Genomic DNA, 16,073 nt, shown 5'->3' on the forward strand with positions numbered 1-16,073 from the left:
AGTTCCATATGTATATGGAGAGATGCCTTTTTAAACTGCTATCCTGTAAGTGCAATGAATAAATGTGATTTTGTACCTTTCTAAACATACTTCACTATATTGCATTTTTTACACTTTCTACATTTACATATATCGTGTCGGAGGATATCTACACTCATCACATAACCCCTGAGAGGGTGAAAGGCCTGAATTATCGTTTGTTTGTGAGTGTATTTCCAATCTCACTTATATTTCACCATTTATATATACTTTTTTACGCTATGCAAGCTATTTCAATTCTTTCATAGATTTGATCAAAAGGACAGCTGACCCATATCAGGTTGTCCCATTTTTCAATCCAATTTAATCTTTATATATCTATACGTATTCTGGGTGGTTTCCACTTTTGTTTGTTCACTATATATTTCTATAGGTGATTGTGAAGTTCACCTGGGGCTACCCACAGTATACGTGTATATCTTTAGTGTATATACTTTATTTTTGTTGTTATGTTCTTCAGTGTTCCCTTACAATTTCCGATGGAGTTGTTGGACTTTAGAAAAAGGCTTGAGTTTGCAAAGGAAACGCTGGATAGTTTTGGAAAAGTCAATTTGACAGCTTAGTGGACCATTGGGCTGTCAGCAGGGAGGGCAGATATTACTGCTGTATGCTTGTTTCACTATGTGGAGGAGATAGTCCCCCAGCATTTAACCCCTTAAGGACCAAACTTCTGGAATAAAAGGGAATCATGACATGTCATGTGTCCTTAAGGGGTTAAACAGAAAGGCATACAGGTTCATCCCAACATTGTTGCCAAATAGACTCTTGGTGTAGGTGACCAAAAGATTCTTCAAAACGACAGGGACTTTCGTGTGTCCAGCTTTATGCCACTTCTTATATGAAAATGGGCATTTAGGCATCAGAGAGCAAACAATAGGTGTCAAATGGCATGAGAATGTATAATAAAATAGTGATCTAGCTGCCATATTCTTCACCAGTAGTATAATACATAAGTAGTGTTGCAGTAGTTGAAAGGTTTTGGGATAGTGCATTTACTAAAATTGACAGAAGAATTACGTTTGTGGCTCACATCTGCTGCTTTAGCGATGGTTCAAGAGCAAACAAACAAAGAGCCAAATGGCTACATATATACTTGATGACATAAATTAATTATGTACTCCTCCATATTTAGGATTGCTTTGGCAAACTCAAACATGGATATCAGTATACTTAAGAGACATGCAAATTCCATCAGGATTGTGAATAAGTGTAGAGCCTTTATTCTTCAACCAGAACATTTACTAAGCTCAAAAAATGTTCAAATACACTGAAAATGGTCTTTAAATCATTTTCTCATACAATTTCTAGGTCAATGAGGGCTGGAGTTTGGGCATACTAAGGAGTCTTTAGATTAAACGAACAGGCTGTCTTGGAAAATACCATATATTAATTTGAAAGTTACATGTCTTCCTTTCTCCTTTATATTCAAAGTTTAAAAGCAAATGGAAATCAAAAAACTATAGAAGGAGGGAAAACGAGCAAGAAGAAAAGTCACCAAAGTGAGGAAGAAAGGCAATAAGGAAGAGCTGGTTTAGATGAAGAAGAACCGAGAGCAAGACAGGAAAAAAAAATATATATACAAGAGATACATAAAGAAAACTGCAGTCTCTGGTTTAGACTTTCACCTGAAATAGTACGGTCTCCAGATTGCGGTTTTTTTTTGTTTTTGTTTTTTAAACAGCAATTACTTTTACTGTAAAGTCTAGTTGTTTTGGTTTTCTTTCCCTCTCAAAGAAAAATCAGTTCAGTCAAGTAATTTTCCAAGTGATGGTTTATTTTTGTGCCTCAATGATGCGCATTATAAGCACTCGGTATATGCATTGCGGCTGTTATCCTTTTCCTCGCGATTACCAAACCAAAAAGGCAGTTACATTTTATTTTGTTGTACAAGAGTTTCTGGAGTGAATCCTGGCCTTTACGTTATGCAGTCATGTGTGTCTCAGTGCTACCTACCAACTCGCTACTTTGAGCTGGACGTAATACTAACCAATAAACACAAATCTATTTACACCTATAAAAAAAAAAAAAAATAGCATGGCTGTAAACTTTGTATAAGTGATTTCCACTTCACATTATGATAGACAATTGTCCAAAATGCACTAGTGATTGTTAATAAAGATTACATACTACTAAAACAAAAATATATATATTAAAAAAAAAAAAAAAACAATAATAAACTTTAAAAGCAAGACAACCAGGTTCTGAACCCAGGGAGTGTAAATTAATTATATATACGGGGGAAAAAAGCAAAGTGACAAATCTGTAGAAACACTACACATTAAATTAAAACACGACCAGATCTTGGTGAACAGAGGCATCAGCATTCAAGACTGCAAGCAAGAGAAGAGAAATATTATGTTGAAAATAAGCGGAGCATGACGAGAGAATCAGTAAGGGTTGATGATCCGGTCCATTTTCTACGGCTGCCTAACACAGACAGGTTTTGTTTGTCTGAACTGGTGATCAGAAGTTCCAAAGTTCTAAAAAAAATGGTTAGAGGAGCAGGGAAGATCAAGCAATACTTTTGAAATTGGGATTGCATATGATTGTTAACTTGCAGATGCCTGAAGAACCCCGAGCTTGATTTTTTTCTTCATCTTGTACACTGTGTCTTATATTAAGCACAATGTTCCAAGCCATAGGTTCATCTCCTCGCTCTGTTTTAATGTTGGCTGTGGATGACTCATTTCTTGCCAACTCCATTCGTTACTTTTGCCCTAGAGCGGTTCTTCCTTCGAGACGTTGTGTTTTCACTGTGCTTTGATGGGACTTCCACTGCAAATGTAATAACACAGACAGCGAATTAGACACACTTCACCCTCGTTCTGGTTTTATATCAACTTCAAATAAGAGGCACAGTGCTGACAAAATGGTTAAAAAAAAAAAAACAAGAATGTGCTAGAACTGCTACTTTAAAAGTAAAAGGTATTAATTTATTTAATTACATGTATGACTGAAGGATGCATGGTTCAAACTGCTCCTTGCAAATAGAAGAAAAGAAGAAAAAAAAAAAAAAAACGCTCCCCTGCAAACATAGTGCAAAATGTAATACAATATTAACTCCTTAAGGACAGATGCAATTGTCCATGTTCTGGACAAAAACAAAAACTAGAATTGACCCTATATGTTTGTTCCGCCATCATTTAAGGATTTCCCTTTAAGTGCCACACTACATATTCATACATTGATTTTTAAAGTACATTAAAATTCACGTATCAGTCCTGATTGTTAAATTCTGCAAATGTTTTAGATCTAGCTTAAATACCAACCATACCTTTATGGGTACACTAATGTATCCCTACCTTAACCCTACACTATCCCCATTTCAAAAATAGTATTAACCCTTACCTTACCCTATCCTTAATCCTACCACTACCCCGTAGGAAACCCACTGCTAATATGTGTACTATCAGCAGATGGGTATCGTTATTAAAACAGTAGAGAGAAGTAACATTTTTTTTTTTTTTTTTTTACTTTTAGGGGGCGACCAAGCTAGAACAAATATAATTAGTCACAAAAAAAAAAAACACAAAAAAAAAAAAAACACACAAACCTTTTTTTTATGGACACTTCTATTTATATTTTTATTCTCAGGCTGCCCTTGCAGTATTCAAAATGCTTGGTTTGTAACGTGTGTGCATGCTACAGCTGTATGTACTTGTTTTAACCTCTTTCCCAGTTATTTTGCTCTAAAGACATTGTTGATGACTATATAGCGTCACAAAGGAGACTGCCTGCAGACATGCTTAAGCATTTTCCTTCTTTGGGGGGTTTTGTGCTTTATATGAATGACTATAGCAAACATCTGTATATATGATGAGCTACTTGCTCTACAGCTTTCCTAAATTGTAGTAGGGGGACACCTAGTGACGAAAAGTGGAACAAGAGAAAAAGTGTCGAAAACATAAAAAAAAATTAAGTAAAGATTGTGTATATTTTGCAAAACGCCACTCTGTGGACTATAGCCCTTCACCATTAGCAAATACTTTTTTTTCAGTAGCATTTTTTTTGTCACCATAAAAACTGAAAATAATTTTAGTCCAGAATTCGTGGTTTCAAGTGATGTAAAGGTACGTTCTCCATAGATTTCTTCATAATAAACAGGTAGCAAGCCAAAACCAATTCATAATCACACTATGTTTTAAAAAGAATGGCTAGTGCCAATTATGATATTTGATTAATTGTTATTTCAAGTTTTTCATTACCCTCAAAACTTCACTTTCAGTTATCCTTAGATTCTGGATATCTGCAGTGAAGATGACCTTGGCAGAGTCCAAACTAGGGTCAAAATCTCAGAGTCAGTCTTCTTGTCATGTTTATGAGTTTTGCTTCTGCCAAGTCACCTGGATGTAGGGGCCTCCGTGCTTATAGTGCCACGTATATCTTGCTGAACAGTTTAAGATCGATAATTGTATTTGGCACAAAGGCTTGAGAAAGAAGAGCAACCCTCAGAATGGGTTAGCTCCCCTAATTAAAATGTTAATAAATGAATAACTGTTATTTTATTAACTTTTATTTTTTGTTTAACTTTGTCAAATGATGTACGATGATATTTTGTCAGTTAGACTGAACATGCACATTTTTGTTGACTAGACTTCAGACCCCCTCTCCACAAAATCATTGCGAATAAGTTCTCTTGCACTTTAGGATCTAACAAAATAACACTTTATCTACCCTGACGTAATGAATATCACTATATACCTGATTTTTTTTTATTGGGTCAGCCCCCATGAAACACACAATATATTCAGAGCCTAGTTATATATAACAAAACAAATCGCTTTGTTACAAAACCGGGACACATTTTCCTGTTTTCTGGCTAATTATGTGTTAGGCTACCTAAAAATTATTTCAAATATCCCCCGTTCCATGTTGGACCCAACACCGTAGGCTAACCAAGCAGAGTTATAATACCGGCTTACAGTGCTGCCGTGACCACCACTACATGGCTAAATTAAAAGGGACTATGCAAGGCAGAAGAAATGGAACAAGATTTTAACATCATGCTAGACGCTGGAGTAACTTACCAATTTTATCAACATGTTGCCATGGTACATCAGTATTATATGTGTTGTCCTCAGATTCTGAATATGTCTGCAAAAAGAACAATACATATATGGGTTGTGTAAAAAGAGGGGAAAAAAAAAAACGTTCCGCAAAAAGTTTACTTCACATTTCTATAAATGAAGAGGGAATTGGTAATGAAGTTAAAACTTTAATTTGCCTATGGAAGGTTTTTGAAACATTTCAGAAGTACGCAATTAGAGGGTACGTGTTATGCTTATTCTGGAGGTTTTGGGTTGACATATCAATGTATCAAGGTCACATTCTTTGCATAAGTACTAGACATATGCAGTAAGTTTCGTTACGAATAAAGTTTTGTCCCAATTGGCTGACGTGGCAATTCTACAGCATCCGAGTTCACAAAAATGACAAAATATAAAAATGAAAAGATCTGTAAAGGATTGAATCGTTTCTCAAGCATTTGCTTTGATAAGGATAGCAAATTACGGAGTCGACTACTAAACAGCTGGGTTTTTGGTGTACCAAAGATAAACAGAGGCATCTTAGCAAAAGTACATGTGTTATTAAGATAGGTGACCAAAAGATTTAATGACCATCAACACTCTAAAACAACATTGGTTTACACTGTTATTAGGTCACAAAAGGCTGTGATAAAATCACTTCTCTCCTGTTTAAAGGGACACTATAGTCACCAGAACAACTGCAACTTATTGTGTTTGTTCTGGCGAGTATAGTCAGTCCCTGGAGGCTTTTTTGCAGTAAACACTGTCTTTTAAGAGAAAAGACAGTGTTTACATTACAGTCTAGGTACACCTCCAGTGGCCACTCCTCAGATGGCTACTAGAGGTGCTTCCTGGGGCAGTGCTGCACAGTGTATAGCACTGATATTCAGTGTCTCAACACTCTGCATGGAAACACTGAACTTTCCTCACAGAGATGCATTGATTCAATGCATCTCTATGATGAGATGCTGATTGGACAGGGTGGCATTTGGCTCCACCCCTGGCTGAGTTCATCACTTCTAAAGATGTCAGCCAAGGAGGCAGATCAGGGGCAGAGTCAGCACCAGCAGATTGGAATAAAGGTAAGATTTTACTATATTTAAGGGGGGGGAGGGGGTAGATGGTGTTTTAAACACTATGTCAGGAATACATGCTTGTGTTCCTGACCCTATAGTGTTCCTTTAGATTCATAGTAGTCCTTAATTAATAAAATGTGGAACACTCTATTGGTACGGTAAGTAGACAGTTGCAGTTTTGTTACACTTACAAGCAATACCCACTACTAAAGTGTTTAGTTAGAATGTCTTAAAGGTTATTACAAAAGCCTTTAAGGTAGCAGTTCAGAGAGAAAAAAATGAATTAAAAGACTTTGCATAAATATTTTCCCTAATTTTAGTATTTATGGTCTTTTTTTTTTATAATTAAGGAGGCTCTTTTGAGCTTGCATCATTTGATTTGTTGAAACGTGTAGAGGTATTTTTATTAAACTATTACATGAGTAACATATATAAAAATGTATAATTTTTAATTAGTTGCCATTATTCTAATGTACAATGCCTTATTTCTGAAATAAATGATAGATTGCCTTGGACTCTCCCCTTTTGCCAACAGTAAACGACAGTCATTCATAAAGTACATAAGGTTCTACACTGATCAGTCACAACATTAAAACCACTGATGGGTGAAGTGAATAGTATTGATTATATCATTACAATGGCACCAGTCTAGGAGTGGAGTATATTAGGCAGCAAGTGAACAGTCAGTTCTTGAATTTCCTGTGTTGGAAGCAAGAAAAATGGGCAAGCAAAAAGATCTGAGTGATTCTAACAAGGGCCAGATAGTGATGGCTAGATGACTGGGACAGAGCATCTCTAAAACAGCATTTCTTGTGGGGTGTAACTGGTATACTGTGCTTAGGACCTACCAATAGCAATGCAAGAAAGGACAACCGGCCATGGGCGCCCGATGCACGTGGGGAGTAAAAGGATAGCCTGTCTGGTCAGGTCACACAGAAGTGTTACTGAAAAACTTGCTGGCCATGAGAAAAAGGTGTCAAAACACACATTGCATTGCAGTTTGCTACATATGGGGCTGGTCAGAGTGTCCATGATGACCCCTGTACACCCCCGAAAGCGTCTTCAAGAGGGACGTGAGCATCAGAACTGGACCATTGAGCAATGGAAGAAGGTTGCTTGGTCTGATGAATTATGTTTTCTTTTAGATCAGGCGGATGACCGTATGCGTTTGTGTCGTTTAGCCTAGAGAAAAGCATCCTGCTGCCAAAGCAGGATGCACTATGGGAATAAGGCAGGCCGGCGGAAGCATGGTTATGCTCTGCTGGGAAATCGTAAGTCCTGGCATTCATGTGGGTGTTTTTTGACACTTGCCACCTACCTGGAGATTGTTGCAGCCCATGTCTATGGTGTTCCCTGATGGCAGAGGCTTCTCTCAGCAGGATAATGCACCCTGCCACGCTGAAAACATTGTTCAGGAATGCTTTGAGGAACTCGACAGAGTTCAAGGTGTTTTCTTTGCCCCCAAATTCCCCAGATTTCAAACCAAGTGAGCATCTGTGGGATATGCTGGAGCAACAAATCTGATCCATAGATGCCCCACTTCACAACTTGCTGGACTTAAAGGATCTGCTGCCAATGTCTGGGAGCCAGATGCCACAGGATATGTCTAGATGTCTTGTGGAGTCCATGCCTCTACGCTTCAGAGCCGTTTTGGCAGCACAATGGGTACCTACACGATATTAGGCTTGTAGTTTTAATGTTGTGGCTGATAAGTGAATATGGTGGTGAACCAATCATCACACCCACTGACCCAGACAGTTAATACATTTAACATCTCCATAGAGGAGGGCTTTAGTAGTTATGGAGCGTAACAGTGTCTACTTTATCAATAAAATATGTATTGCTTTACTAAGTATTTGTTCATTGCATGATAGATTATGGTTTAAAGGAGCATGCTAAACACCTTATCAACTACAGATCACTTTAGTGGTGAATGCGGTCACCACAGTTTGTGTGTCATCATTTAACCAGATTGAAAAAAATAAAACTAAATTAAATATAAAATTTATCTTAAATTTTTTTTTTTTTAATTTATCCAGTGCCTTAAGCTTCTCCTCCATGGCTAGCATTGATGGTAATGGCAGGCCAAGCGTGCTGGTGGAAGCTTCTCCCACACCCTCTTTGCACCATAATAAGTTTCCATACAGATAGAAAGAGAAATTTACCTTTTCTCGTGAGCCGTAGCGATCTGCATACCACACCATGCCATACAGGCACAAAAACGTAGTAATAGCCTACAAGGAAAATTAACCGTAAAATTAACACAAATAATGCTCTTTGTATTAAAAGACAATTGTTAAAGCAAATCATATTTAGCAGTTATGGAAATCATTATTTCAATTAGACTTGGATGATTAGTCTAAATAAAATTCATGTTAAATTGATACCGAAATTAAACAATTCTAAAATCAATCTCATCTTGCAAAACTACAGATACAGTGATTACCAGGGATTTTATTATGATAAAATCGCTTAAAACTAATTTTTGCACATGTCTAATTTGGTTAGGTGGCCTACTGAGAATTCCAGCTGGTGTAAACGTGGGTCATGGAAGATTTGTAGGTCTACAGAGGACTTTAAGAACAAACAGCCAAACAAGATCAAAACAATTCTGTGGCAAAAGGCACAAATAGAAAGGTCCGGTCTTAAAGAAACACATCAAACACTGAAAGCACTTTAGCTTGCTGAAGACTTCTCGTTGAGCTGCATTGGGAAGTCTGTGATTGGACAGCCACATAAAGTCTAGGCTGAGGATGAAGGGGAGGGCTTGCAAAAGCTTTAGACAAGAGATATGCAGCTTTGTGCAAGCTGTTTTAAGATATACCCCCTATTAAAAAAATGCATAATGAAAAACATGCATGTTTTCATTGGTGTAGATATACTAAATTATATATATATATATATATATATATATATATTTTATTTGGGCAGTGGAGTGTCCCTTTAAGAAGGGAAGCTATTTAGCCAAAGAGGAACAGCTGTGAGCAGAATCACATTTCAGGTCATAGTCTCAAGTTGCATAGTCTGCAACAACACACACCAAGCTAGTGACCTTGAGAGGTACTGAAAACCTGGCGGGTTCCTAGGGGAGGATGAAACACTTGCATATTATTTAACCCCCCCTTCACACACAAAATATCGTCTGCGTCCCAGTATGGTAGTAGTACACTGAATATTTGTTGGCTAACAGACAATAATACACAGCAGCTATTATGATAGAGGGTTCTGGGAAATTACATAATTTGCTAATGTACGCATAAGTATGACTGAATAAAGTTTCATCTCTTTTCCACAAGGTACCGTATATACGCAAGTATATACGGTACATTATTCAATCTTTACTAGGAGGGCACAGAAAAAAAAAAGGCTTTGGATGTTACAATCAGCAAAGTGTAAAACTTCCACAGGCCCACATTTAAAGCATGTGTATTGTAAATTATAAAAAAGAAGATTGTCTACTTACAACGCAGAGAAGCCAAAGTACCACATACAGCATGTGTGTCTTGGAGAAGAGATCTTGACCAAACTTTATACATACGAGTGCTTCAAGGAAGGCAATTGCACTGTACAGAAACAAAACAAAGATAATGTTACATTTTATTAGGATGTTCTGACATTTTTTTACTGTAGTAGTTATGGTACCATCGCAGGATAAAACTTACTAGGAAAGGTTAAAGGATCTTAACATGTATAGCTTGGAGGAAAGACGAGACAGGGGGGATATGATAGAAACATTTAAATACATAAAGGGAATCAACACAGTAAAGGAGGAGACTATATTTAAAAGAAGAAAAACTACCACAACAAGAGGACATAGTCTTAAATTAGAGGGACAAAGGTTTAAAAATAATATCAGGAAGTATTACTTTACTGAGAGGGTAGTGGATGCATGGAATAGCCTTCCAGCTGAAGTAGTAGAGGTTAACACAGTAAAGGAGTTTAAGCATGCGTGGGATAGGCATAAGGCTATCCTAACTATAAGATAAGGCCAGGGACTAATGAAAGTATTTAGAAAATTGGGCAGATTAGATGGGCCGAATGGTTCTTATCTGCCGTCACATGTCTATGTTTCTATGTTTCTATCAGTACCCTGGAGCCCTTCCTGTGTAAGAAACCGAACGGTCTAAGAATTGCCTCAGAAACCAACATCATCTAAGAAACAGAGCAGCTGCACTCCTGGGTAAGTTAAACTGGAATGAGGGATGGTGATTTTCCCTCCATATTTTCTTATACATTAAATTGTTCCATCCATGCGCAGAAAACCAAACCCAAACAGGACGCGGTAACAAATTAAATTTAAATATAACAAAACAAAGGGGACAGGCAAGTAGAAGATTGACAAATTGGATGATGAAATAAAGAACATATAATTTGGAATGGGCATGGAAAGCAACGCTGCCGCTTGTTTTGTTTAAAAAATCATAACTGGTTTGGATTAAGATTCCTATTTATAGTTCAATAACCCCCAACAATTTGCATGTAAATGTGTGACATTAGCTGCAACTAGTGATGTCGCGAACATAACATTTTCGGTTCGCGAACGGGAATTTCCGCAAATGTTTCCTGAACGGGCGAACCCGGCGAACCGCCATAGACTTCAATAGGCAGGCGAATTTTAAAACCCACAGGGACTCTTTCTGGCCACAATAGTGATGGAAAAGTTGTTTCAAGGGGATTAACACCTGGACTGTGGCATGCCAGAGGGGGATCCATGGCAAAACTCCCATGGAAAACTACATAGTTGATGCAGAGTCTGGTTTTAATCCATAAAGGGCATAAATCACCTAACATTCCTAAATAGTTTGGAATAACTTGCTTTAAAACATCAGGTATGATGTTGTATCGATCAGGTAGTGTAAGAGTTACGCCCGCTTCACAGTGACAGACCAAACTCCCCGTTTAACGCACCGCAAACAATGGCAAACAGTCCATTTGCACAACCGCAAATTCCCCATTTGCACAAGGTTGGATACCAAGCTAGCCATGTCCCGTTCCTTGTCCTCACTGATGTCATTGAAGGTCTCTTCCTCCACCCAGCCACGTACAACACCAAGGGTCCCCAAAAGGTTACAACAAGCCCCCTGTATTTTTAAATGTACACTACTGTTACACCAGATATGAGTTGCACTGGTGTGACACTGTGCCCTGGCAGGCCCTGAAACGCACACGTGTGAAGGAAACTGACTGCTATTATATTACAGTCAAAAAAGTTTTGTTTTTTTTAAATGCAAGCTATTGTGACACCAGATATGAGTGGTGGCACTGGGACCACCTTAAAAATATTGGATATCGCTAAAAATCATGATCACTGTAACGGACCGTTTCAGCAGACAAGGGGTTAAAATCCGTTTAGGCGATATTCCCCTTTCAGATATAAAGGCAGCTTCAGTAAAACACCAAACTCCCGAATTGAATACAAGTGAATGCACCAAACTCCCGAACTGCATACAAGGGAATAAGGTAGCACTCCAAACTCCCGAACCGGAACCTCACGAATAGTGCTAGCAGACGAACAGGAAAAGCTCCCAAGCGGCTTACACTCCTGGCAATCAGTCTCTATCAGCGTACAGTGAATCCCCCCGAAGACGAGACAAGGCCCCGTGTTAAGGGTCAAGCAGTGGTCTGGTTTATTATGGGCTACCCGCCCAGTATTTATGCAGGTCTCCCACTTGGGGGACACTCCCCTAGGGGACCAAATGGGAGACTGTAACAAAAGACAGACAGGTATCAGTTTAGGACATACAGTCACAATACTTTCCCACAATGCATCCTGGCTTCCTCTCCTCTGCTCTGGAGATAATTGAGAAGTAATTCAATTATCTTCCAGGACAAAGGCAAACCGCCATTATGCACATGGTGAGCACAAAAACATAAAAACACTTTAAAATACACAAAGTCATATTTTATACATAAAACACAGACATGTCACACATCCCCAGATAGCTGGGATCTGAGCGCACAAAACTACCGAATAGCGCTCAGATCCTATTCACACAGTTCAATTGCCATGGAGCCAAAGTCTTTAATTACACGAATAGGCTCCATAGCTATCTGGGTTAACACATTCACATAACAAAAGTACCGGATGAACATGTATTCGTTAGATCTGTACGAATAAGAACCAGGTGGCGGACGGCTCAGCGGTGTTCGTGCAAATAAGTGTCCGTTTTTAGATCCATGGTGTAAGCGCTGAACACCGCTGGCCGCTCGGGACTTTAAAACGGTCGCCGCCACATGTTCGGTAAACGGACAAAGACCATCCTGTATTCGTCAATTAAGCTGCGGTTAACCGCAGCTTCAGGGAGGTAAATTGGCGGCACACTCCAGCTCCCAGGTGGTCGCTCCTTCGGCAGTTTGTTCGGTAGATAAAATCTACCGAACACCCCAGCAGAAAGGCACTCCCCTTCCTGGTGTGCCTCCTACCTCTATTGTTGCATTGCCGAGCGGAGCAGATCCCCTAAAGGAGGTTCAGTTTTCTGTACCCGGCCGGACTGACAGGGAGTGCTCTCTCTGTGAGCACCTCCTGTCAGTGTGGCCAGGTACAGGAAACAGAAGCTCCTGTACCGCGCTCCGCTACACTCTGTACACACTGACAGTCACACACTCAATGACAAACACACAGACGTCACTGACAGACACACAGACTCATTGATCTGACACACACTCATTCATTGACACTGACAGACCCACACTGATTGACACTCATTGACAGACACACTGATAGTCACACACAGACTCAATGACAAACATACTCTCACTGATTTGACACACACACTCACAGACACACACAGACGCACTCACTCACAGACACACGCTGTCACTCACACACGCTGTCACTCACACACGCTGTCACTCACAGACACACACGCTGTCACTCACAGACACACACGCTGTCCCTCACAGACACACACGCTGTCACTCACAGACACACACGCTGTCACTCACAGACAAACGCTGTCCCTCACAGACACACACACATGACATACATTCACTAATTATTTTAATAAATAAAAATTCTCCACCCAGCCTCCCTAGCTGGAGAGCTGGTGTGGATGATGGATCATTCCCTGTGGTCCAGTGGGGCTGCTGGGCGGCGTCATATTCCGGCTCCCGAGGCATCAGCAGACAGCGCGCGAGGGAGCAGAGCAGTGAGATTAGAGCTCCCTCGCCACGCCTGATCACAGCACTGCCGCGCCGGGGTCCAGATGGTGGGCGGCAGGAGGGAGAGCTTCCCTCCTGCCGGCCACTGAAATATTGCGCCCCCAGAGCCCATGCACCCTAAAGCGGCCGCCTGTGCTGCCTTATGGACGTGCCGGCCCTGGGTCCAACGATAAATGACTATGGGGGATAATGTATAATAAACACAGGTTACTGGCTATGGGAGGGATAATGTATAATAAACACAGGTTACTGGCTATGGGAGGATAATGTATAATAAACACAGGTTACTGGCTATGGGGGGGATAATGTATAATAAACACAGGTTACTGGCTATGGGGGGGATAATGTATAATAAACACAGGTTACTGGCTATGGAGGATAATGTATAATAAACAAACACAAGAAAAAAAAAAGAAAACAAAAAAAATGAATGCAGCTTCAGAATTAATCTAAATTGTATGCTGTTTAGGAGGTGGGAGGGTCTGGGAGGGAGGGTCTGCTGCTGATTGGCTGGAATGTGTCTGCTGACTGTGAGGCACAGGGTCAAAGTTTACTCAATCATGACGAATAGGGGGCGGACCGAACATCGCATATTTTCGCCGTCCGTGGCGAACAAGCTATGTTCACCGGGAACTATTCGCCAGCGAACCGTTCGGGACATCACTAGCTGCAACGCATTTATAGACTCCATAGTTAGATCAATTTATGTAAGAAATTAAACCCTTATAGGAGGACGGTGTATGTAATATCAGAAACACAGCATGGGAGCATTGTCTAGGGCACGGATAGGCAACCTTCGGCACTCCAGATGTTTTGGACTACATCTTTCATAATGCTCTGAACAGCCATAATGCTAGCAAAGCATCAAGGGAGATGTATTCCACAACATCTGGGGTGCCAAGTGTTGCCCATCTCTGCTAGGGGTTTGATCCATGTTAATTGGGCAGCATTACGTGATTCCTGTACATATTTGCAGCAGCAATTTGTGCCCATACCATTTTAGGTTAATGGCCCTCTGTTGGAACTAAAGCCATGTCCCATTTTTAAACCAGCTTGAGATAATAAAATTTACTGTGTTTCAAGGTGCCAAGTAAAAAATCCATTACACCATCACCACCTTTCTTTAGTAACACAAAAGGATCTGGCAGATAACCGTCTTATAGAGAATGTTTATTCTTGGTATTTGTGACCTTGCCAATGAGTCTGGATATTCTATTCAGATTTCTTGAACAAGCAGTGTTTTCTCAAACTGAGGTTCAGTGTCTTTCTTTTGTTTAACAGGACCATTCTACGTAAACTAAAGCCTTGTATTAACTGATTGTAAACAATTTGACAAAAACCAGGAGGAGCTGTAGTGGTTATGGTAATTACATTAACCCTTTACTACACGGTCTCTCCAGTGTTCTCTTCAACTATCCTGGTTTTTACTCTATTAATGTTATGTCATCAACAATTGAAATATGTTACCTCTCATTGGACGGTCTTAAAAATTGCATAAGTGCTTTATAAATAAAATATATTAAAATACACCAATAATTCATGAGATGGCGCAAAAAATAAATAAATAAATACATAAAATAAAAAAAAAAATCAGTGCAGTCCCTAAGGAAAATTAAATGTCTAATATGTAGGAAAATCAGCAGGAGTTATAAAAAGCTCCAAAAGAAGCAAAATAACTACCAGCCCCCCCACCACCCTTGAGGAAAAAAAAAAAAAAAACATGGAACACCAACTAGTAGAGTGAAGGTATCCGTATTTGATTTCTACGTAAGTGTATACAAGTTGTGCCAATCTAGAAAAGCTCATGTCATAGGACATTGAAACTAATGTAAATCATAGCTCACCGTTTAAACAATTTAACGTAGATGCTTTTAAGCAGGACTAGTTTTCGAGATTGGTCACAGTATGTCAAAGTCAGTACACAAGCAGGATATTTTTTACCAAGGAATGTGACAAACTGGTCTAGAATAGGAGAACTTCAGGTCAAGATCCCAAACTGGCAGAAAGAATTTAAAGAACGGATTGAATCTCCATGTTTATATCGGAACCAGGCCAAGGGATAGATTAGATAGAGGAGATGAAGTAATATTTGGTGCTGCTATCGTGTGATCTTAAATCTTAAAAGTTCTTCACCGCTGCCTTAAAGTAAAGGTAGGCATCCAGTGATCCCTACCCTCCCCCCCCCCCATACAAATGCTGCCCCCATACAAATGCTGCCCCCATACAAACGCTGCCCCACATACACACACTGCCCCACATACACACACACACACACACACACACACACACACACACTGTCCCCCCATACACACACACACACTGCACACCCATACACACACACACTGCACACCCATACACACACACTGCACACCCATACACACACACTGCACACCCATACACACACACTGCACACCCATACACACACTGCACACCCATACACACACACTGCACACCCATACACACACACTGCACACCCATACACACACACTGCACACCCATACACACACACTGCACACCCATACACACACACTGCACACCCATACACACACACTGCACACCCATACACACACACTGCACACCCATACACACACACACTGCACACCCATACACACACACTGCACACCCATACACACACACTGCACACCCATACACACACACTGCACACCCATACACACACATACAGTGCCCTACACACACGACCCCCCATACACACAGTGCTTCCCGTACACACACTGCCCCAAACACACATACAGTGCCCCCATACACAAAC

General features: G+C 40.0%; 1 protein-coding gene across 1 annotated transcript in view; it reads right to left on the minus strand.

The window, feature by feature from the left end:
• Nucleotides 1–1,792: 1,792 nt before the first annotated feature.
• PTDSS1 (phosphatidylserine synthase 1) overlaps nt 1,793–16,073 on the minus strand; it is a 43,625-nt gene continuing 29,344 nt past the window's right edge. The window contains exons 10-13 of the mRNA XM_063451221.1: nt 9,606–9,705; nt 8,308–8,376; nt 5,067–5,133; nt 1,793–2,814 (exon numbers count right to left, since the gene is read on the minus strand). Of these exons, the coding sequence (XP_063307291.1) occupies nt 2,723–2,814; nt 5,067–5,133; nt 8,308–8,376; nt 9,606–9,705 (328 nt within the window). The 3' untranslated portion in view covers nt 1,793–2,722. The remainder of the gene's footprint in view (nt 2,815–5,066; nt 5,134–8,307; nt 8,377–9,605; nt 9,706–16,073) is intronic.

The sequence above is a fragment of the Pelobates fuscus genome, chromosome 4, assembly GCF_036172605.1.
Source record: "Pelobates fuscus isolate aPelFus1 chromosome 4, aPelFus1.pri, whole genome shotgun sequence".
NCBI lineage: Eukaryota > Metazoa > Chordata > Amphibia > Anura > Pelobatidae > Pelobates > Pelobates fuscus.